Source organism: Triticum dicoccoides, chromosome 7B (genome assembly GCF_002162155.2).
Source record: "Triticum dicoccoides isolate Atlit2015 ecotype Zavitan chromosome 7B, WEW_v2.0, whole genome shotgun sequence".
Lineage (NCBI taxonomy): Eukaryota > Viridiplantae > Streptophyta > Magnoliopsida > Poales > Poaceae > Triticum > Triticum dicoccoides.
This window is the reverse complement of record NC_041393.1, coordinates 373,603,606-373,627,820: the sequence shown is the minus strand read 5'-3', so window position 1 is coordinate 373,627,820 and position 24,215 is coordinate 373,603,606. Positions and strand designations below refer to the sequence as shown.

Genomic DNA, 24,215 nt, shown 5'->3' with positions numbered 1-24,215 from the left:
CACTTGATAAAATTGCTACTGAACAACAAAGGGCTATGGAACATACTCAAAAAGTGTTAGACAAAAGCGATGACCTGTTGGATGCGGAAATGACACGTTCATAGTCCTTAGTAGAAGACATAAAAAATATTCATGCTAAGTACCAAGAGCTTGAAAGTCTTCATGAGACGCTCTCAACCACATATGAAAGGCTCTCCTATGATTATCTTCAAAGGAAGCAAGAGCTTGAGAAATTGAAAGCGACTCATGAAGATCTTCAAAAAGAGAATGAGTCATTTCGCGCTCGATAGATCAGTTCCGCTCAGGATGGATTTGAACCACCATGTTTAAAATGCATTGAGCATGATAACGCTACCTCTATTGCTGAATGTTCCAATGCCGCTGCTGTTGCATTGTCTTCAACTACTGATGTGGAAACTAACCCCTCTATGAAGGATACCACTACTATTGGTGATGAAAATGCTAGGTTGAAGACATTTCTTGAAACAGGGATGTATAAAAGTCTGAAAGGACATCAGACACTTTGTGATGTCCTCAAAAAGCAGATTCTGAACCGAAACCCTAGGAAAGAGGTTGTTGGGTTCGAGAGGAAAATGAATGCTGATGGTTCCTACTGGAAGCCTGAGCAGTATCCCAAAACCACATGGGTTGCTGCAAAGGAACCTTCAGTGGATCCATCCACTTTATCTGGCTTTACCTGTGCTAATCCTATTATCATTGATGAATCCTTTAATGCAAACTATAAACTGTTCAAAAATCAGAATGGTGAAGTGTTTGCCAGGTATATTGGTACTAACTGCAGGACTGGACCACCTATGAAGAAGATCTAGGTTCCCAAAGGCTGTCTTGAGAATCTTCCAGTGAATGTCATCATGACACCACCAGTGAAGAAGACAGACCCCAGACCAAAGGCATCATATGGTCCAACAGCTTCATACGAATACAGGACTCACTTGAGTCACCCTAATGCCAATGTTTTGCAGGGAAATCGTGCTCAAACTTATGAATATGAACATGTGTCCTCAAACTGCCATGTTCATAGGACCAAGAACTTTTCTGCTTATTCATATGAGTATCATTCATCTCCTGCAAGGCTATTTGCTAGGGCTTCAAAGCCGAAATTCTCAGATGCTGCACTTAGACTCGTTGCTTCTAAGCCACCCCTGAAGATGTGGGTGGTGAAGAAGAATTAACTCTTTTTTGCAGAATATGGTCTCCAGCCAGCAATCGAAGGCGTCCGATATTATTGTTGGGGACCTAAAACACAAAGGGACGCATGATAAAATGACTTACTATGTATTCCACATATGAATCGCTTACCTGTCATACTGTGTGTTCTAATCTTGATCTAAGATGTGATAATCCTAGTGTGCATCAAACGCTTATGCTTCACAACATACCTTGTGAAGCCTATCCTCCTAACTGCACTGTAGGGTAGGATACCTTGTGAAGCCTATCCTCCTAACTGCACAGTAGGGTAGGACACCTCGTGCTTCTGAATGGATTATTGACAGCGGATGCACTAATCATATGACCGGTGATCGAAGTCTTCTCATGGACTCAACCTTACGTCCATCCGACAAGAGTCAAATCACATTTGCTGACACTGGTAAAAGCAAGGTATTGGGTCTAGGTAGAGTTGCAATCTCGAAGGATCAACACATGGATAAAGTGATGCTTGTTGAATCCCTTGGGTTCAACTTAATGTCTGTCTCAATGCTTTGTGACTAAAACATGATTGTGCTATTTGGAAAATATCGTTTTCTTGTACTAATGGAATCTGACAAGTCTCTAGTCTTTGAAGGGTATAGGAAAGATGATCTATACATGGTAGATTTCTTAGCAGGTCCACAACTTACCATATGTCTTCTTGCAAAACCTTCAGAATGCTGGCTCTGGCATCGAAGGCTGGGGCATGCTGGCATGAGGAACTTACACACTCTCGTCAAGAAGAAGCATGTCATAGGCATCGAAGGTGTCAAGTTCAAGAAAGATCATTTGTGTGGTGCCTGCGAAGCTAGAAAGATGACGAGGGCCAAGCACCCCTCGAAGACAATCATGACGACATCTCAACCCTTCGAGCTGTTGCACATGGACTTATTTGGCCCTACTCACTACTCTACCCTCACAACAACAGCGTGTCTCTATGGCTTCGTCATTGTTGATGACTACTCAAGATACACATGGGTGCACATAATTCTCTACAAGACTGAAGTACAAGATGTCTTCAGACAATTCGCCAATCGAGCAATGAACAATTATGGCATCAAGATCAAGCACATCAGAAGTGATAACGGCACTGAATTCAAGAACACCGGGCTTGATCTCTATCTGGATACAATGGGAATTACTCATGAGTTTTCTACTCCATACACACCTAAGCAAAATGGCATTGTAGAGCGCAAGAACAGAACCCTCATTGAGATGGCTCGAACAATGCTCGACGAGTACAAGACACCAAGAAAGTTCTGGCCTGAAGCTATTGATACAGCATGTCACATCATCAACCGTGTCTACATCCACAAGCTTCTGGACAAAACATCCTATGAGGTCCTTACTGGCAAGAAGCCAAATGTCAGCTACTTCAGAGTCTTTGGTGCTGGGTGCTGGATCAAGGATCCCCACCACAAGTCAAAATTTGCACCTAAAGCTCATGAAGGCTTCATGCTCGGTTATGGAAAGGACTCACACTCTTACAGAGTCTTCAACCTCTTTCACTACAAGATTGTTGAAACTGTGGACGTGTGATTTGGTGAAACCAATGGTTCACAATGAGAGCTCCTACCAAGCACACTGGATAAAGCACCTCCCAACGAATCTATCAAGCTGATGGGAACTGGTGAAATCATGCCCTCTGAAGCACAGCCTGAAGAGGAACTTATCATTTCTGCACCAAACCAACCTGAAGACAATGCTCAGACCGAAGACAATCCTCCCAATGATGACAATGATCAGCATGAGCAAGGGCTTCGTCCAGTTCATCCTCGTGTTGCAAATGAAGTACAAATTGAGAAGATAATTGATAGCATCAATGCACCTGGTCCACTTACTCGCTCAAGAGCAACATAGTTAGCAAATTTCCGTGGACATTTTTCATTTGTATCAATATCTGACCCCAAGAAAGTTGCTGAAGCCTTTATGGAACCTGAATGGATTCAAGCCATGCAAGAAGAACTTCAACAGTTCAAGCTGAATAATGTTTGGGAACTTGTCAAGCGCCCTGACCCTTGCAAACATAACATTATTGGCACTAAATGGATATATCGAAACAAGCAAGATGAGCATGGTCAAGTCATCAGAAACAAAGCACGTCTTGTGGCTCAAGGATATACTCAAGTTGAAGGAATTGACTTCGATGAAACATTTGCTCCTGTAGCAAGGCTTGAAGCTATTCGCATACTGCTAGCATATGCTAATCACCACAACATCTTGCTATATCAAATGGATGTGAAGAGTGCTTTCCTAAATGGCAAGATTGAAGAAGAAGTGTATGTTGCTCAACCACCTGGCTTTGAAGATCCAAAGCATCCTGATATGGTGTACAAACTAAACAAAGCACTGTATGGCCTCAAACAAGCTCCTCGCGCTTGGTATGATACAATCAAAGACTTCCTGAAGAGCAAAGGCTTCAAACCAGGATCTCTCGATCCCACACTCTTCACGAAGACATATGATGGTGAACTGTTTGTGTGCCAAATATATGTGGATGACATAATCTTCGGCTGCACCAACCAGAAGTATAGTGATGAGTTCGGATACATGATGCAAGAGCAATATCAGATGTCCATGATGGGTGAGCTGAAGTTCTTCCTTGGTCTTCAAATTCATCAGCAAAGAAATGGCATCTTCATTTCTCAATAAAAATATCTCAAAGACTGTCTAAAGAAGTTTGGAATGCAAGATTGCAAAGGTTACATGACGCCAATGCCAGCCAAACATCATCTTGGTCCCGACGACAATGGTAAAGAGTTCGATCAAAAGGTATACCGCTCCATGATTGGTTCTTTACTTTACCTATGTGCATCTAGGCCAGATATTATGCTTAGTGTTTGCACGTGTGCTCGATTCCAAGCGGCACCAAAGGAATCGCATCACTTAGCTGTGAAGCGAATTCTTAGATATTTGTCTTACACCCCAACACTCGGATTATGGTATCCAAAGGGCTCAAAATTTGATCTAGTTGGATTCTCGGATGCTGATTATGCTGGTGACAAGGTGGATCACAAGTCTACATCAGGAACTTGTCACTTTCTGGGACGATCACTTGTCTGTTGGTCTTCAAAGAAGCAAAACTGTGTATCACTCTCAACTGTTGAATCTGAATACATTGCTGCTGGATCTTGTTGTGCTCAGCTTCTGTGGATGAAGCAAACTCTCAAGGACTATGGCATCAATCTGAAGCAAGTCCCTCTCTTCTGTGACAACGAAAGTGCCATCAAGATTGCCAACAATCCAGTCCAGCACTCAAAGACAAAGCACATTGAAATTCGTCATCATTTTCTCCGAGATCATGTCATGAAGAAAGATATTGACATCATTCACGTCAGCACTGAAGAGCAACTGGCAGATATCTTCACAAAGCCCTTGGATGAGAAAAGGTTTTGCAAGTTACGGTGTGAGCTAAATATCTTGGAATCCTTAAATGTCATGTGATCAGGCACACATCCTAACACTTATGCATGTTCATGACTTAGATGTGCAACACACGAAGTAAAGTATATCTTCAATCAATGAAGACTTACATTCTGAGTGTGAATACATTAACATGGAATTTGACTTCGGAGCGCCACGATAATTGTGCGCCGTGTATGGGTCTAATACTTCCTATACGGTGGGTAACGCCACCACAAAATTTCTTGGTTTGAAGTGTTTCACTCATGGCATTATTGTTGAATATATTTGCAGTTGATTTGTCTTCAACTTTCAACTTATCTTCATGATTTACTTCACTATGTTGAGTTGATTGCTTTCCCACACACACACACACACACACACACACACATATATATATATATGTATATATACTAGTATTCTCTCCTCTACAGCATTCACTTATAGCTATGTCTTCATTTGTGAATCTTTTGGAGTAAGTGAATGTGATCGGACCCTAATCTTTCTATGCTTTCTATCTCAAACTCTATCTTTCCAAATCATATGCATTCTATTGAAACTGTCAAATGTCTTCTCTGCATCCTTGTCAGTAGAAGACACAGAGACACACATAAAGTCCTTTTAAATGATTCATCTTTATTGTTGAAATCCGGAGAAGCCGGAACAACCATCCGACAAACTTGGCGGGCGTGGGAACGTGGGACAACTCTGAGTATGTTGCATGCTTGCCACGTGTCCCACGGATGTGAACAGGCAGGGGCACCTGCGTAATTGCGCTATGCTACACACCTACTTATAAATACGTGTCCCCTGCGGTCAAGAAAACCTTCTTCCACCTCTCCACCTCATCAAAACCCTAGCGCCACCGCTAGCTCTCGACGACGCCGGCGACGAAGCGCTTAGCTGCCGCGACTTCTCCGACGCCGTCCTCACGCCGGCCGCGGGCATCGTCCTCTCCGCCGCCGCCATAGGTGTCCTCCGTCGCCAAGTTAGGGCACGGTGGATTGAACTGCTCGGTCCCCAATTCATCTCATCTAGCAGTTCTTCGTGTGATAAATATAACTCTATTTTTACCATCTTTTTGATCCGCAGTGATTCATCCTATTTACCAAAAGTGGTTTTTGTCTACACAAAGTTAGATCTATTCTGTCTGCATCTCATAATGCCTAGTATATTCACTTAAGCTTCATATCTAGTTAGATTCCTCACTTGTACTTATTCACGGATTCGTACAAATCTGGAACCAACTCTCAACATATAAGTGAATGTCTTCGCAACATGAGGTCAATGTCTTCAAACTGATTTATCTTCAAAATCTTCTGAGAATGCATATGACCTCTTCCCCTTGCCTCACATGTCTAATGCTGTCACAGGTACATGTCCGTGGGAGAATCCCTTGGTTCTCATAGTCTGCGTTTGTTTGCAGAATTCTTACAGCAACACATTAACTCTCCTGAAGCTAGTTCCTGTTTGACCAGCAAGCGAAAGCCCTTGAAGCCTTTGAACATATTGAAACCATTAAGTTTGAAGTTCATGGCTGCAGAGAAATCAGTAAGGAAGGGTGGCAGACAGCGTCGAGGGGGAACATCAAAGGATCTGCCTGATGATCTTGCAGAACTTTACAAGACAGATCCTGAAGAGGATTATAATCAGCGCAAGACATGAATCCAATGGATTCGACGCTATTGGGCTGAACAATGGTTCAAGTACAAGTTCGTGACCCAGGAGTATGCTGAGAAGAATGCTATCAAGAGTCCTTGGGGTGATATTCTCTATCGAGGCCTTCCCCCCAAGAACAAAGCTGAAGCCATTGCACAAGAATTCTATCCTTGTATGGTCCGTGGACCACAGCCTGCAAATGCCGACCCATCATCATTGCTCTGGTGTCGTGACGATAATCTCTTCAAGCTCAACTTCCAGTATGCAAAGGCATCGGCAAAGGTGAACAAGAAGTCATGGGGATTAGACTTCAATCCTGGTCCCTCTGCTCCCCGTGCTGATGGCACACGTGAAGCGGAAGAAAATAGAATCGGCCCCTTTTCAAACCTTGATGGCCTCATCTCTTACATCTTGGTACAAGGTGCCAAAGTGGATCATTCTGATAATGATGCTGATTCTGATGAAGTCCCAGCTCCTCCTCCAAGGCTGCAGAAGCCAAAGAAAATTAAGGCTTCAACATCAGCTGCACCTCCAAAAGCTTCTCGTGTGAAGCCACTGGCCGCTGCACCTCCTGAAGACAGTGTGCAGTCTGAAGATCTTTCACGCATCTCCAAGAAGACGGAGAAGAAAAGGAAAATCATCAAGAGTACTGATCAGACATTGACTCCTGCTGCTATTCTGCATGAAGAACACATTGATCTGTCCAGTGATGACGAGCTTGCAGATGATGCTCTTGAGCAACTGATCAAGAGCAAGGAAGAAGCAGAGATCTTCAATAATTTGCCTCTCTTTGATGTGGCAATCATCCATAACTTCATTGATGAGTGGTTTGACACACCAAATCTCAGCTTTGATGACTTGCAACTTCCCATTGGCCTCAGCGTCTCCTTCAATGGCGCTATTGCTTCTGAGCTAGCTATTGCTCAGCACATCGTCGAACTGAAGCACAAGATTGACTATGAAAAGGCTCAGTTCAAGAAGCATGTGGCCACGCTCAACGTGCAAGATGTTAAAAATTTCAAGATCATGGTGCACGAGCTCAAAGAAGCCTTTCACAAGAAGCGTGAAGAAGCTCGAGGCTCTAGAGAGCGCATGAAGGATCTGGCTGACAAGTGTGTACTTGCCTACAATGAGGCTGAGAAGCGCAAGGCTCTTGGTCGTCCTGGCATCGACCCCAGGATGGCTGCAAAGAAGAAGAAGCTACCAACTGTCCAACCTGCACCTTCAAGGCAAGATGAACCTCGCATTATCTTCCCAAGAAGCATGACTGGCTCGAAGCCAAAAGTCACGTCAAACGCTTTAGAACAGAAGAAGACGAGGGCTGCAGAGGCTGAAGCCAGAAAAAGGAAAACCTCAGAAGCCTCTGATGCTGCTCCCTCCAAGAACAAGCGCAAGACCAAGAAAAGTCGGGCTGCTCCCACAGAGCCCCTTGTTGTTGAACCCATCTCAGTGGTTTGTACTGCATCTGCAAATCAAGAACTACGAATGACTGTTCATGAGCCTGCTTCCATAGAGGCTCCTGAAGCTGAAGAGATTCCATCAGTTGATCCCATCACTGCTGAAGACATTGGTCACCATGACAATGTTGAAGATGATGATGTTCTTCCTCAAATTGAATACAATGTGGTATCATCGCCTGTTCTCACGAACAGCGAAATCATCAGCATTGGTCGTCCTTTGACGCCAATTTCTCAGTATGCATGATGGGCTGATCACCCGCAACAACAAGACTCCCCCAGTACTCCCCAACAACAACAAGCCACACCATCTGTGCAAGTTGAAGAGGATGAGGACCTGCCTACTCCATCTCCCGAGGCGTCGCCTGTCGTACAAAGGCTTCACAAAGGACCAAGGCCTCAAGTCCCTCTTCCGAGCGTTCCAGAAGGAGAAGTGCACCATCAACCTGTTGCACGTCAAGTATTTTCAGAAGCCACTCCTGCTGTGAATGTCTCCGTGTCTGAAGCACCAGCTGCTGAAGACAATCCAGCTGCATCAGCCGATGACGAACATCAAGACGATCGTGTCCCTACTCCACCTATTCTTGAAGAAGTTGTTCATGAAGTGAACGTGTCTGTGCCTGACCCTCCAGCTCATCAAGTGGAGGTTGAAAACCTTGAGGCTGCCACCACCAACACCAATGAAGCCAATGACATAGTCATGGCTGAAGCTACTGTGGAGCCTGTTCCCAGCACTGTACCAGAAGTCAATGCTGAAAATGCTCCTGAAGCTTCTGTTGTGCAGCCCGAACCCACTGTTGCTGCCACTGCTCCTGTTCCGCCACCAAGTCCCTATACAATTGAGCAAGCATACAACCATGGCGAGCTAATCACAGTAAGATGGCCCGTTCTGGTCCCTCTGCCTAACGTCTCTGGTCCTCAGTTTGACTATCACATTGAGCATAGGCCTCAGGTCCAGAAGCCAAAGCCAAGACTGCCAAGGTTTCCAGGTACTGCCACATCTGCCGGGTCCTTCAATGCAAATGGCTTCAAAAGCCACAACACATTCTTTGACAGCTCAAAGAACCCCTACACCAAGCCAAGAATATCATCAGATCGTTTCTGGAGTCATCAGCAGCGAAGCTATTACTCCTGCGTTCTGTATGATCAAGGGCGCATTTTCCCTCATATGCGCCTCGACACTGAAGCCATTGCAGGACTGCCATGCTTAGAAGAAGCACTAGACTGCTTTCGTGATGCTGGTCTGCTTAGTTTTGTGACAGACAAAGAACATTGGAATGAAGAACTTTTGCTTCAATTCTATGCTACGCTCCATATTTGCGGATATAACAGTGATACAAAGACATGGGTTCTCGAGTGGATGACAGGAAATGTTCATCATGAAGCCAAAGCTCTTGACATCCTTAAGCTTACAGGTCTATCCACTCCCGGAGCGCTTTATGAACTTGGCTGTCAAAACCACCGCAATGCACTGGAGAGCATCTTCCATAAGCCTGAACACAACATGAGCCAGATGTTGAGCATGATGAAGCCATTGCCTCATGATGCTGAATAGCCAAAGGAGTTCTTTGTTGATGACCTTGAGTATCTGCCGCGCACCATATATCACATCATCAGGCGGACTCTATGTCCTATCAAAGGACATTCATCAGCTGCCAAACTTGAAGGAGCCATGACGACATTGGTCTTTTACATCCTCAATGGCATCAGCTTCAATGCACAAGATTTCTTCATCAGGCAACTGGCTGCATCTGGATCTGACCTTTTTGGCCTGAAATTCTATGCTCCATGGGTCATGCGCCTCATAAAGCAACACTCTATTGTCAACTATCAGCCCTCTGCTCGCAATCATGTGATCTTCCTACCAGAGGTTGATATGTCAGTTGAAGCCATATACCCTGAGCCTGCTAAGAAGCCTCTTTGTCTTCAAGATGTTGAACATCAAAGCTTCACTCGGCCTATGGAAGGAGTCCAAGCTGTCACACGTGTCTGTCCAATGGCTGGAAATACTCGTCTGCCTCATCGTGCGCCAACTGAAGCTACTGAGAGCACAATTGCTCAAAGGCCAAAGAAGCGCTCTCGGGTCCTCAATGACCGAGAACTTCTTGTGGCTCTGCATCAGAAACAGGATAAGCATCATTTCTAGCTCAAGCGTCAGATGCAAAGTCTCTTGGTGGATGTAAATCGCATTCGCAATCTTGCCACCAAGAATGTCAACCGGAGACGACCCTAAAAATGTATGAAGATATTGAAGACAATGGTGGTATGTGAAGATATTCACATTGAAGTGTATGACATGAGAAGACATTGAGCGAAGACTATGGAGCGCGAAGACTGTGTTGTTTCGTTGTTTCCTTTTCTTCTTTGTTGAGTCATAGGAACCACCGTACTGTTAAGTGGGGTCCAAGTGAACAAAGTCAGAGTGACTGAAGTGATGCTCAACCCAAATCCTATGTCTTCGAGCGAAGACAATGAGAGCAAATCTTATCCAGAGCTGGATGAGTCAGCTTTGCTTGTAGCCCAAGTAAAGTTGCCGTGTGTGTTTGAAATCTGACCGTTGGAACACGTGTCAGTTCCTTAGTGACCCAGGGTCATTTTGGACATATCAGTTCGGGTTGCCTTGTGGCTATAAATAGCCCACCCCCTACACCATAATTTGGTGGCTGCTCAGAGTTAGTTTATGACTTTTGTCGTTTTGAGAGCAACCCACCTCGAAGCCTTTGAGAGAGAAATCCCTGCGAGGACAAAGCCCAAACACCCAGAGCCAAAGAGTGTTAGGCATCACTAAAGTATTTCTGTCTGTGTGACCTGAAGACTTATTACACTTGAGGATTGTGTATCCTCCAGCCAGTTAGGCATCGCGTTCTGAGCATCCAAGAGTCATTGTGGATCGCCGGTGAACGAAGTCTGTGAAGGTTCGGAAGTCTACCTTGAAGACTTACCAAAGTGATTGGGCGAGGACTGTGTGTCCTTAGCTCAAGGGGAATAAGGTGAAGACGCGGTCTTCTGAGTTGAATCTCAGCCTCCCTAACCAGACGTACAGTTGTGACAACAACTATAACTGGTCCAACAAATCATGTGTCTTCAACAAGTGACTGGTTCTATCCCTTCCCTCCTTTACTTTGAGTTTGTCTTCGTGAAGTCATTGCTTATTTGTCTTATCTGTTTGACTTCATCGCTTGACTACTATTGTTGATTGGCTTCATACTATCTTCCATCATGATCCTTACTACCTTGCTGCTATTATTCTTTGTACGTTCACATTATTGCATACTTGACTATGGCTTGCTCGTTGTAGTTTATCTTCCGCTGCATATCAATTAGGTCATTTCTATTGTTTGTCTTCGAAACTTCCATGTTTTGAAGACTTTGATAAAAATCGCCTATTCACCCCCCCTCTAGTCGATAACTAGCACTTTCACTTGGTAGCTTGCTACTGCTCCGGAACACTTAGGCTGGCCGGCATGTGTCTTTCTTCGTTCATGTGTCTGTCCCTTCGGGGAAATGTCACGCGGAGTCTACCGGAGTCGTGTTAGCCTGCTACAGCCCGGTATACCGGAGTCCTGCTAGCCCAGCTACTACAGCCCGGATTCACTCGCTGATGACCGACACGTTCGCTGTTGGGTCATGTATGCCTGTCCCTATAAGATAGTGCCACTTTGGGTTTACGACTAGCCATGTCAGCCTGGGTTCTTTGTCATATGGATGCTAGCGACAGTATCATCTACGTGAGCCAAAAGGCACAAATGGTCCCGGGCCTGGTAAGGCGACACCCGTGGGAATACCGGCGTGAGACCGCAAAGTGATATGAGGTGTTACATGCTAGATCGGTGTGGCATAGAATCGGGGTCCTGACAGCTTTGGTATCAGAGCCTGACTGCCTGTAGGATTATCAAGCCAAACTGGTCGAAGTTGAGTCTAGAAATTCTTTACTTATATAAGGGAATTGATTGTGGGATGGAATGTAAGGCTCTTTTTACTCCCTATACCTTATGCCCTTCTGATCCGAGTCATCTTATCCTTCCTACGGGGTTAAGGAACTAGGATTTTTCTTCTTTCTATCAGGATCACATGTTACTCATCTGTAGACCTATAGGATTGATGGTTCTAAGCTTCAGTTCAGTTCCTACTATCTTCTGTATGCTCGTAGTTGGTCTCGAAACCTTGATATTGTGATGATGAGTGGCAATGCCACCATTTTGTAGTATGTCTTAAAGCGTTTTGAGCATTCACAGCCGTTATGCTGTCCGAGTCATCCCAGGTTTCTAAACAATCAGATGCATTTGCAAATCCCTTCCTACAGTTCCAAAGTTCCTTTGTGCCAGATCAACCACACTAACTAGTGTGTTGAGGTGCTTTGTTGCCTCGGTATGCAGGTTGGAGCTACTATTATGACCCTAGGTGTCCTAGTTAATCACCTAGTAATCTAGCCATGCCTTGAGTTCCCAGTGTGATGATTCTGGCAGTCATGTCCGAGATGCATCTCGTGATGCCAGCTAGTTTAGTAGGCATCCTACTCCTGGGTTTTGAACCCGAGATTCACCCTACTTACCTCATGTTGATAGTGTTGCTAGTTCCTTTAGGTTATTAGTAACCTTTGTGATAGTCCTCGAGGTTCATGGTGTATCCTTCTTCCAAATACCATGAACTGCTTATGGCAGAAGATCTTGACCAAAAGATCACAATAAGAGTGCTCTTGACGAGTTCTCGATTCTATGTTGTGACTCTGTCAGTTCTACCTTCTCTGCAAGGGTATTCCGGAAGAAACCTATTGAACTTGGTTCGACATACTAATCTATGCGTCCACAATTCAGAAAGTTATATGTTCTTTGAGTTTTCCCTCTTTAGTTGTCTTTTATCCTTTGTCTATCAATTGATAGTAAGGAGTAGTTGTGCAGCCGTGTTCATCGATGCCTATTACTCTGTGGTCCGTCAAGCCATTCTATTCCGGAATGACTAGGAGAAACAAACTCCAATACCTTGTCCATTTCTAGGATTGGGTCAAAGCAGTCGTACTCCACAGATCAAATTGCTAATCCAGTTTTTGCTCTGTTCTACCTTGTAGTATTACCATCTTTATATTAAGAATATCATGGGAATTGCACACCATCCTATGAACTCTTGATACAGTGATACTTCTCGCCATCATTATTCATTCCTCGGTTCCGTGTTATTGTAACTTGAACACCGACAAGTGAATCATGATGTGTGAAATCTATACCCCTAGCCACTCTGTTGCTTGATAGTTAAATGGACAATAACCTCATTCTTAGCGTGTTGATTATTGAATCATCGCCCTAAGGTTGATCGTGCTACCTAGTCCTTATTTCTGGGTGCACTCCTCGATCAATGAGTCAGGATCGTATCGGTTCCTCGCTCTTTTGATAATATCGTCTTGCCGTGAAAAGCAAGATTGTTCTCGAGCTTAGTAACATACCGGTTGTTCATGATTTTCCGAATGTCTTTTCGGAAGTATCACCTGGTTGTCACCTGCCCGCTATGTTGAGTTCATGATCAAGTTGGTTTCTCTATGAACCACCCCTTATCCAAGAATCTGTGTCGGATACCCCGAGCTAGTTGGTTAAGCTAAACAACAACTTGGAGAGTTGGAAGATAAAAGCTTGCCCGACTTAGTTCATTTCAAAGGATATTTAGTGTGTATTGAAGAAAGATGATATCCTCATCGATTGGTCCCTGTGATTAGTTGTTGGACCTATTATCTTATCAAAACTTTGATTTGAGTGTGGGCTATTATCAAATCAAATCAGAGCCAACGATGTTCGTAATGTTGTATTACTCATGGTTGATCCCTCGGGCATACACCATTACATCCTTTGGTCTGGCCAATGCTATCACCGTGTTCACTTAATTGTGGAATTCTGTTTATATGGAAACTGGATGAATTGTTGTTGAACCCATCGACAATATCCTTATCTTGTCCATGATTCATGTTGAACATCTAAGCTAGTGTTGGAAACTTTATAAGCATTATCTTCATGTTCCGTTCATGAAGCATAGGCTTGGATGAAAGGAGTGACTTTCTCCAATTCACGTGCACTTGATGTAAGTTGCCGCCGTGGATCCGAGAAATATTTTTTTTGCTTCCTTTGTAATCGTCCCCAAGTTGGTCATGCACATGTGCGAAGTATTCTATGGTTTGGTAGGTTGGCCACCTCCATTCTATATGTGTTCTTAGCACACCAAGCCACTGATTGACTTGTTCAAGGAAGAGAAGTCTATGCTTGGGATCTAATCCATGGACTTGCGTAAAGACTTCGATATCCTCGACGAGGGTTACCCACCTGAACTTGGTAGTGTTTTTATTATAAGACTACTATGTGGTCATGCTTGTCTCGGACAACGTGTTCACATGTTATAGCACGACCATCTCATGTTTTGGAGCTTACTACCGTAGTCCATTTTCCCTAGATTCTCGCAACGTCATCTCGTTGATTTGTGTTGCAAGCCTTCAATTTTCTCTCTAAACTTGAGGAGTCTGGAATATCCTGACACCAACCAGATCTGAATCTCAGGCAGATATGATGGTTGGAACGTTTCCCAAGAACTATAATATTGGTATCTCTTTAACTGGTAAGGTGGATGTCGTGGCCAACAAACCCAGCCGGAAGAGCCATTATTGTAGTATCTTGATTGATGAAGTTGGCCACCTACCCATAAGGATCTCGTAGAATTTATTCCAGTAGTTGTTCCTTATGGATTCTTGAGCTCCCGAAGTCCAACCTGTTACTTGATGTTCTAGATAATAAACCATTTCAATGAATGGGTTATGCTAGCACATTAAGGAGAACATTAGTAGCGGAGTGGTAAATGCTTCTCGGTCAATCATCCAGATTTTGATCCCTTGGCCTCGCTAATGTGAAATCTGAGAAGGTTTTATCTTCCTTTGCATCTGCCTCGTCCATCACTATTCATCTTGGTGGTATGTTGCGTTGCCAGGATCCTTGACACAGATATTGGTAAAACCTTGATGAATATGGAAATGCTCAAGTTCTTGAGAGCATGCACAAGCACTAGGTGCTATCACCGGCACTAACTGGGATCGCTCCCAGTTTTCCTCATTTATGCTATAACCTTTCAAACAGTGGATTCACTCTCTACTGTTGGGGTTCTCCCGAGTTACTAGAATCATTCCAAGAATTTGCATCTTGTTCCTAGCTTGCACTGCCATTGTGCCATCCTACTATGGACTACCCTTCTCAGTAATTACTAATCGGGATCATCCTCAAAGTGGTCCTACTATGGGTTCCATCCATTTCCGATGATAAGCAAAATCATCCCATGTTTTGTCTTCAACAAGGTAGTACACATCATCCATTGTAGCCCGAGAATGTCATTCTTTTGGACTCCTTCAAATGATCAATTAGGATTTGCCTTAGGCTGGTATTAAGAGTTTCAATGATCTCTGAATCAAAGGTAATTCTTTTTGCCACTTAAGGGGATATATCTACGAGTAACCATCCCTAAGGTGTCTCGTTGTGGTATCATGGCAACTCAACTCCTCGCTACGTTGACAACCGATCACCACCTTCTTAAGTGTAGAATTGTTGTTTACCTAGTGAAACTTCGACATCTGTTCCACTCCATCCCTTTGGATGAATGCTTCGTATCTCAGCTTGGGAGATGTTCTTACCTCTCACTCCATGAGTTGATCTTGAATACTCGATCTTCAAGGAGATCGTTTTCTGTAGAGTCTCCTTCTGTCGTCATCGTGTTGGATGAAGACCTCGAAAGCAAAGACGTCAAGATCCATTTGAATAAATGAATCAACATCCTCGAGAAGGGCAATTGTATCATGAAGATCGTGTTTGCTTGTGTCCCTCCATCTTCGTACCTCACGTCTTGAATCTTGGGATGAGATTCTTGTTTAGTGGGGGTGAGTTGTCACAACCCTAGTCAGTGTTGCATTAGAGTGATGCATCATGTTTAATTGTTTCCCAGAAACTTGAAATGGGGATGATCCAACCCCCCAGCATCACCTAAACCAACTAGAGTTACTAATATATTTTCTCAATGAACCTGAAATGCCCTTCAAAAATGTCCATCATTTTTGGTCTTGGTCTAGAACCTCTGCATATTTTCTAGGACACATAAGGTCACTGAATTCAATCATATGCTATTTGCATTTGGGCATTTAAATACTATATAAAATTTTGAATGCTCGATTAATTCTGAATTTAAGTGAGGGTTGTTGGGAATATTCCAAACAGAGCCCACATTTATTTTCAGGATTTTTGGAAACATTTTAGTATTTTTAATAAACCCCAGCAGTTACAGAAAAATACAAAACAAAATTTAAATAGAAAAGACATAGAGAGAGAGAGAGAGAGAAAGGCCAGAGGCCACCTACCTGGTTGGGCCAGCCCATCTAGCCCGTGCCAGTCATCACCTACCTCTGCCAGTAGGCAGAGGAGGGAGACAGCGCACGCGCGCACGAGGCGCCACGCCTCCTCCCTGCTCGCCTGCCTCACCCAGCACCTCGAAGTTGCTCCTCGGCGCCGCCCGACCCCCTGGACATCTCACTTTCCCCTTGGTTCTCTCCCTCGCCCTCTCCCCGCCATGGCCGACGCAGCAGCGCCCTCACCGCCATAGTAGACGCAGCCACCGTCGCCCCCTCGCCTCCCCGACGTGTCCCCGAGCTTCGCCACCATCCGCTTCATCGAGTAGCCGAGCCCCGAGCGCTCGCATGCCCCGGAGACGCCTCCTCGACCTCGTCTTCACCGCCCATCGCCGGAGATCCCTCTCGCTGCCCGTCGCCGTCCGGTTATCCCCGAGCCCGCTTCGACGCCTGCTGCAACCACTGTGAGCCCCTGCGTCGAACCCCCCTCTCCTCTGCTTCATTTGCTCGCCGTAGAAGCCGCCCCCTTGCTAACCGTAGCACATCGCCGACGAGGCTCCGGTGACCAAATGGTCCCGTGCATATGTCCGTTGTCTTCATGAGCGCATGTAGCACCCGTAGGAACTAACAGTTGCTCCTCCCGTGCACTGTGTCATTGTTTTCATTGGCGCCCAAACTCCGGCGGCCGTAAAAGAGCTCACCGCCGTTGACTCCATCCACCCCCACCTAAACCACGGCCACCCACAGATGCGCCTCGCTTCCCTCCTTCAAACGCGCCCTTCCATGCGTCAAACGGTGGCCTGTAGGCGAAACCCGAGCCACTCCAGTGTGCCTCCGCCGCGTTTTGGTCGCCACCAGCATAACTTCGGCGAGGGTGACGTGGCAGATTAGTTAGGGCTAATGACGCACCTAGTCAACCCCTAGTGACACTGACAACAGGGCCCCACTGACTAATTAATCTTAGATTAGTTTCTGCTTAGTATTAACTAATCACAGTGGCCCCACGCATCAGTATTGACCATGCTGACGTGGCCATTGACTGGGTCCACATGTCAGTGACCCTAACTAGCACCGTGACATTAACCAGTGGGGCCCACTGGTCAGGTTTGACCTGGACCCGGTCTATTGACCAGCTGATGTCACAGTGGCGAAGTGCTGACGCAATAAGTGATTTTCTGGATTTAATTTAACTCAGAAAATTCTATAAAATGCCCAAAACTTCTAAAAATCAAAGAAATTCAACAATAACTGAGAATGAAATAAGTTATATATGAAAAATGACCAGAAAAATGCAATCTATCCATCTGCAATGGTTTCATGCATGTTAAAGCAACTTAAACCTGTTGTTTATATCAAAACATGATAATGCACTTTATAAATTCATAGTTTGAGTTTGAACTTGAACCTTGGGTTCAAAATAACTCAAACCCATCTGGATGTAGTTGCATTAGGCCAACACACTCATATTGCCATGTCATGATCATGCATCATATTGTGCATTGCATTGATTGTGTTTCCTTCTCTATTGCCGGAACTTGCCCCCTCTCGATAGACGTGGTTCTGACAATGTGATCAATGACACCGATGAAGAACTATACTATCTTCAGAAGTGCCAGGCAAGCAAAACCCCCTTGTTCATTCCGACACAATCCCATTCTCTCGCTCCTGCTCTTTTTTACTGCATTAGGACAACAACGATTCATTTGTTACATGCTACGATGGCTGAACCCCATTCCTCTGCATGACCTGTCATTGCCACAATAAATAGATGAAACCCACTAGCATGAGTAAGAGTTGTTTGAGCCCTAATGTGCCTAGTCATTCATGCTTGTTTGTCGTGCCTGCTACTGCTTAGAGTTGAGTCAGGTCTGATTCATCGGGGATGAATTGGAACGTTGTGAACATGTCCTACTGTGGATACTACCACTCATTGGGCCCGAAACCAATGGACCCTCTCGGCTTCTTAATCACCCTTGTCCTCTGTCCAGGAGTTGCAAGTAGTTTCTGGTGTTTGTAGTATGCTGGAGGCCGTGGGCAGCGTTGACCCGATGGGTGGGCTGTGATGCGGTAGGCACGTGGCACGGTGTACCGGGCGCCCGTTTGGTGTCTCGGGAACCCTGCACACATCGTTCGGGGTGGTATGTGCAAACTTCGGGCGGACTCCCTGCGGATGGAACCTGAATAGGCGATAAACCTGGACTAGAGACTTGAGTGTTCAGGTAGGCCATGTCCGACACCCTCGTTGGGCTTCCGCTTGAAGGTTGCCGAGCACATGTCGTGTAAATGGCGGTAAGTGGTGAGAGCGTGTGTGAAGAAGTACACCCCTGCAGGGTTAACATAATCTATTTGAATAGCCGCGTCCGCGGTAAAGGACCTCTGGGTTGCCTATACAGTTCATAGACAAGTGAAAGTGGATACTCTAAAATGCGCAAGATAAGCGTGAGTGCTATGGATGGCGTTCTCGTAGGGAGACGGGAGCGGGTCCATAGTGGTGTATTGATATGGTGAATATGTGGACTCGTGTGCACCATCTCAAAAGAGTTACTTGCAGTCGTAGTTCAGGATAGCTACTGAGTCAAAGCTGGCTTGCTACAGTTAAACCCCACCGTCCCCTTGTTGATAATGATGCATATGTAGTTAGTTCTGATGTAAGTCTTGTTGGGTACATTTGTACTCACGTTTGCCTATTTTATGTTTTGCAGAGAGACTTCAGCCTCGCTAGTAGTTCCGCGTGGACTTCGATGTTAAGCTTGTTACCTCAGCTATGATCTTATGCCCTCAGCAGGATCTTGTAGATATTCAGGCTTCTCAACTTTTTTCATTTGTAGATGTCTGTACTCAGACATATTAAGCTTCCGCTTGTGCTTTGACTTGTATGCTCTGAATGTTGGGTCATGAGACCCATGCTTGTAATATCTCGCTCCTCGGAGCCTATTGAATAAAATACTCGAGTTGTAGAGTCATGTTGTGATGCCATGTTGTATTTGCACATATCGAGCATATTGTGTGTATGTTATTGAAATGCTTGCTATGTGTGGGATCTGACTATCTAGTTGTTTATCCTTGGTAGCCTCTCTTACCGGGAAATGTCTCCTAGTGCTTCCACTGAGCCTTGGTAGCTTGCTACTGTTCCGGAACACTTAGGCTGGCCGACATGTGTCCTTCTTCATTCCTGTGTCTGTCCCTTCGGGAAAATGTCACGCGGAGTCTACCAGAGTCCGGCTAGCCCAGCTGCTATAGCCCGGATTCACTCGCTGATGACCAACACGTTTGTTGTTGGGTCATGTATGCCTGTGCCTGTAAGTTAGTGCCATGTCAGCCCGGTTTTTTTTCATATGGATGCTAGCGACACTATCATATACATGAGCCAAAAGGCACAAACGGTCCCGGGCCTGCTAAGGCGACACCCGTGGGAATACCGTGTGTGAGACCGCAAAGTGATATGAGGTGTTACATGCTAGATCGGTATGGCATAGAATCGGGGTCTTGACAGCGACTTTCACCGGCATCTATGGTTTTCCCGCGTCCACGCGCGTCCACTTGTATCTGGCAGCAGAAGGGGGCGTGGGCAAAAGCTGGGGAGAGCCTTGGATGCTCTAGAAAGCTGAGGGGAGAGAAGGAGGCTGAGTGAGAGGGAGGAATCCACTGTCCAGAGAAAAAAATGTGGTTCTCCCCCCTTCATCATTGCTTCCTCGGGTAGAAAAGCATACAAGTGCTAGAGGGGGACTAGGAGGGGTTGTGGTGAAAAGTAGAGCTCATGGAGATTAGTGGAAGTGGCCAAATTGGTGTTTTTTAGAAAAATGGCAGAAGGTGTTTGTTGATGATTTGGGCAAGAAGATGAACTTCCCTTGTCATAAGGCTTGACAAGGTCAAATGGCATGAGAAAATAGGAGGTTCCACCAAGATTGAGTTTATTTGGGCAAAGTTGCCAATGCAACTTTTGTAAACCCTAGAAATCAACAGAAATGAGTTTTCCAAGATCTAGTCATGAAAAACTATTCTCCTTGATGCACCACTTGGTGTAGTGTCATCATTTAGGGTTTGGATATCATGCCCACAAGGTTTGAGAGCAAAAGGAGAAAGTTGACAATGTAAAGTTGTTCAAATTTGATTCAAGACAGAGAGGGTTTTGGGGAATTTTTGTGAACCAAAACAATTTGGATTGGGATGAAACCTTGGAAGATCATCACATTATGTGTGTGTGACTTGCTAGAATTTTCTTGGAATTTTTAGAGAATATTTCCTTTGTAAATATTTCAAAAGCTTGAAATATGTAGAAAGGGTTTTGGGGGGTTTGACCAATATTTTGAACATGACCATGTATTGAAACCCTTATATATGGACAATATATGTCCACTAAGGTTCCCTAGATTTTCACAAATATTTTTAAATCATTAAAAATAATTTTAACCTATTAAAGACCATTTCTGGCCTAAAGAAAAAGCCTTTAAATAAAATAGCAAAATAACTTTTAAACTTATATTTTTGTGGTTTATGGGAGTCCTATACCTAATAGGAGTCAAGAATACTCTTTGAAAGATTTTCCATGCCCTAAATCAAGTACTTGTAGTGCAAACCTCAATTTAGGGGCTTTTGGAAAACTATGTTTAGAAAATGCTTTTTGGCAAATTATTTTTGTAAGAAAATTCTATATTGTACTATACACATGTCATGGTCAATGGGCAGAAGTTTGGGGCAAGGAGATGGCGTATAGAAGGTGAAGTTATGTTGACCTTAAAGAGCACTTGAAAAACCACAGAGAGAAAACGAACTCCAAAATAAAAGCCAAAAGATGCAAAAGGTTTTTGTTGGTCCAAATTTTCATGCTTTATTAATGCAAGTGACATGTTACAAAACACTGGGTGTGACAAAAATCAAGTAGATCCCACACAGATTATTATCACCAACCGTGTGAGATGCAATACAAAATATCCTGGAGCACCGTCGGTGTATAGTACGCCTATGGCTTACGTGAGAAGGTGCATCGGCTACAGTCCACAGCCAGCGTGTCAAGCACACTAGCTCGCTCCCCAAATACTCCCGCCTCTACATCCCTCATAATCTCAAAAATATGTGCTCGCCTTAGATCCAAATTTTTAGTAGCTCCCGCCTTGTTACTCCCGCCTAGTAAAATTTTCAATTGTCGCGGTATTTCCTCAAACACCACCTTAACCCCCCTGCCCCCCTCCACACACACCACACACTCCACAAAACCTGCGCTCACTAACACACACCACCCCGTAACCATTGGTAGGTTGCCGCCATCGCTGCCGCCTCCATCCTCAACCTCTGCCTGTGTGCCGGGGAGGTCGAGGAGCCAATGGCCCAAGAGACGTTTATCGCGCCTCTTCGCCCGATGCCAGCGATGTGGCCGCCGAGGTGTCCCCATCGTCCTCCGCGGGATCTTTATCGATCTGCCATCGCCGGTCCCCCGATCCGCCCGCCGCCGTGCCCTATGCCAGTTCGAGGACTTCCCCGTCCTCCCTCGGACCCGGCACCCGACGAGGTCCTACCTCAGGGTCCGACAACGGTAGTGGGGGACGTGGGTTACTGAGATTAAAGATCGGGAGACCCACACCCGCCGGTGGCTCGGTAGCTTCCACATGGCCGAGCTCGCGACCATGGAGTACGACCGCAGGCAGGTCCTGTACCACGGCGTGACGGCTAGGCTCAATTTCCCTTCAACACACTTCCGGTCCACCTCGTTCCGCCGAAGACAGGGGTGGTCAGCTCAGCTATGGCGCGGGAGGACCGCGAAGTGTGGGAGCGCCTCAAGGCCGAGGCCGCCGATGAGGCCTACATGCAAGAGCTCCGCCAGCAGCACCCTGAGCTCATGGAGGCGGAGCGGGAAATCTTTGCCAGCGTGGAGGGCGGTGAGGTTATCATGCTCTCCTCCGATGACGAGGTCGAAGGCGACGAGGATGGCAGCGTGGAGGGCGTCCAGGTGTGCGGCAAGGACGAGGAGATCAACGTCAACGAGTGGAGGAGTGCCTTCCCCAACGACCTCGATGACGGCATCGGCCCAGACCCGGCTCGTGGCACACCGTACCTGACGAGGAAGGATTGGCTCAACCTCTACTTTGACTGAAAGTAGTATAACTTAGTTTAAATTTATGTTTTATGTTCGGTTATGCAAAACTATCTATGTTTATGTTTGAATGCATGCTACTTTCGGTTAAACCTGCTTTGAACTTGACCAAATTGAAGTTTACAACATTAAGTTTAGGGGATCGACTAGAAACGGCCAAAAATTGATGGAGTATATATATATGTGTGTGTGTACATATATATAGGTGTATATATACATGTATATGTATAAATATATAGTGTGGATATATTCTAACAACACCCTTACGACCCTTATTCTGCTAACATCGGAGTCTTATTCTGCTAACACCTGCCGGCTGAGACGCGCAGCTAGCTGACCCGAACGGACACGGAGATAAAAACTAAGACAACCCCAGCCGAACCCCCACTCCTCCATCTCCTCGTGCCCACCCCTCCTCCATCTCCTCGTGCCCACCCCTCCTCCTCCCACCTTCGCCCCCAAATCCTCTGGCAACACCGACGCGCAACGGCGCCGCCCTCCTGCGCCCACTCTGTCCACCACCCAGGGAACCTCCCCTGGCGATGGATCTGGCCCTGCTGTGCCCCTCCTTCACCGTGCTGGATCCGCCGCCAGCCAACGGATCCCGTCCGCTCTCGGCCATCCTGCCGTCAGAGCTTCACCATGTCGCGGGGGTGCGCGGCAGCACGACCACTGTCTATCGGCGGCGACCCGTCCCCGAGCCCCCCTGCCCCCCTGTGGTCACCCTCTTCCTCTCGGGGTTGCCGCTCCTTCATGCCGGCCAGGGCGAGGTGTTGTCCCGACATGGTGGGCGCCAAGGCTTCGCCTCCTCCGGATCCGGCGGCCATGGCCTCTGCCGTCTCATCTGCTGCTTCCCGCGATTGTACCTCACGAAGAAGATGGCGACTGTGGTGGCGACGCCTCGCGCCCCAAGGAGGAGTAGGGGCAGCAGCGCTGGGGCGAAGGTTGGTGGCAGGAAGGACGGGCCCAAGTGCAGGGTGGTGCTGCCCAACATTGTCACCGCCGGTGTGTAGTTCAGCTGGGCACTGCAGCTCTCCCTCCTCACCCATGAAGTTCGCCGTCGACGCCCCCTGCACACTGCTGTTAATTTTGGTGGCTGTCGACTCTGTCCACAACACAGTGCAATACGTTCGGTAGTGCAGCTCACTTCGCCCGGTGTTTTTTGGTTCAAATGCAGGCCGCTTCGTCCACATCGCCAGTGCTTTTGATAGGTGACCTGCAGTTCGCCCCCTCCCCTCGGCGGCCCAGCGGCCACCACAAGCCGGCGACGCTGCAGTTCATTTTGGGTTGATGTTGAATTGATCGGCGCTGAAGGCCCGTGCAGTCTGGTGTGGCACAAGCATTCAGTATGGGCGGCGGCGAGGTAGCTCATGTAGTTCCTGTACGCGGTGCGTGCGGTTTGTTTGCACCCCATGTGCACGATGCATGCAGGTCGTGTGTGTCGACGTTCAGTTCGCCGGGAAACTACAGAAGAAAAAAGATCATTTTTTAAATTCATTTTCTTCTTGAATGTGTTAGAGAGAAAATGTAAGAAATTATAAAAAAAATGCAGTCCGTTGGTGCACTGCTTGCGGCTCGCGTGGTTCGTCTGTGTAGTTTTTTAGATTTTTATTTGTAAAAAAGGTATCTGGTTCATTTTGTGGTGGTTTGTGCTTCACCTTATGAAAAAAGAGGAAAAAGTAATTCCCATTAGAAAAAAAACATCAGAGGCACACACTTGGGAAATAGAGAAAGTGTCTGGTATGTAAATTTTTGAAGCTCACTTTGTAATCTCATGTAGTTCGCTATAAAATCCTTCATGGTTCATTTGGTAAACAGAAAACAAAACATCTAAAAAAAGCTCGCTTCTTATTAGATGTAGTTCACTCGCTCAGTCCATGCGGTCCACTTACTGGATTGTCACACCCTGCTTTTTGTAACATGTCATTTGCATTAATAAAGCATGAAATTTGCATCAACAAAAACTTTTGCATTATTTGTCTTTTTATTTGAAGTTGGTTTTTCTCTTTGTGATTTTCAAGTGCTCCTTAAAGACAACACAACT

At 45.8% G+C, this 24,215-nt stretch overlaps 1 protein-coding gene across 1 annotated transcript; it reads left to right on the top strand.

Moving 5' to 3' along the window:
• Nucleotides 1-22,576: 22,576 nt before the first annotated feature.
• LOC119342209 lies at nt 22,577-23,740 on the top strand. The gene is made up of 2 exons (XM_037614059.1): nt 22,577-23,176; nt 23,349-23,740. Exons 1-2 carry the CDS (start codon nt 22,714-22,716, stop codon nt 23,384-23,386), a joined length of 501 nt encoding a protein of 166 aa, XP_037469956.1. The 5' UTR covers nt 22,577-22,713; the 3' UTR covers nt 23,387-23,740.
• The last annotated feature ends 475 nt before the right edge of the window (nt 23,741-24,215 follow it).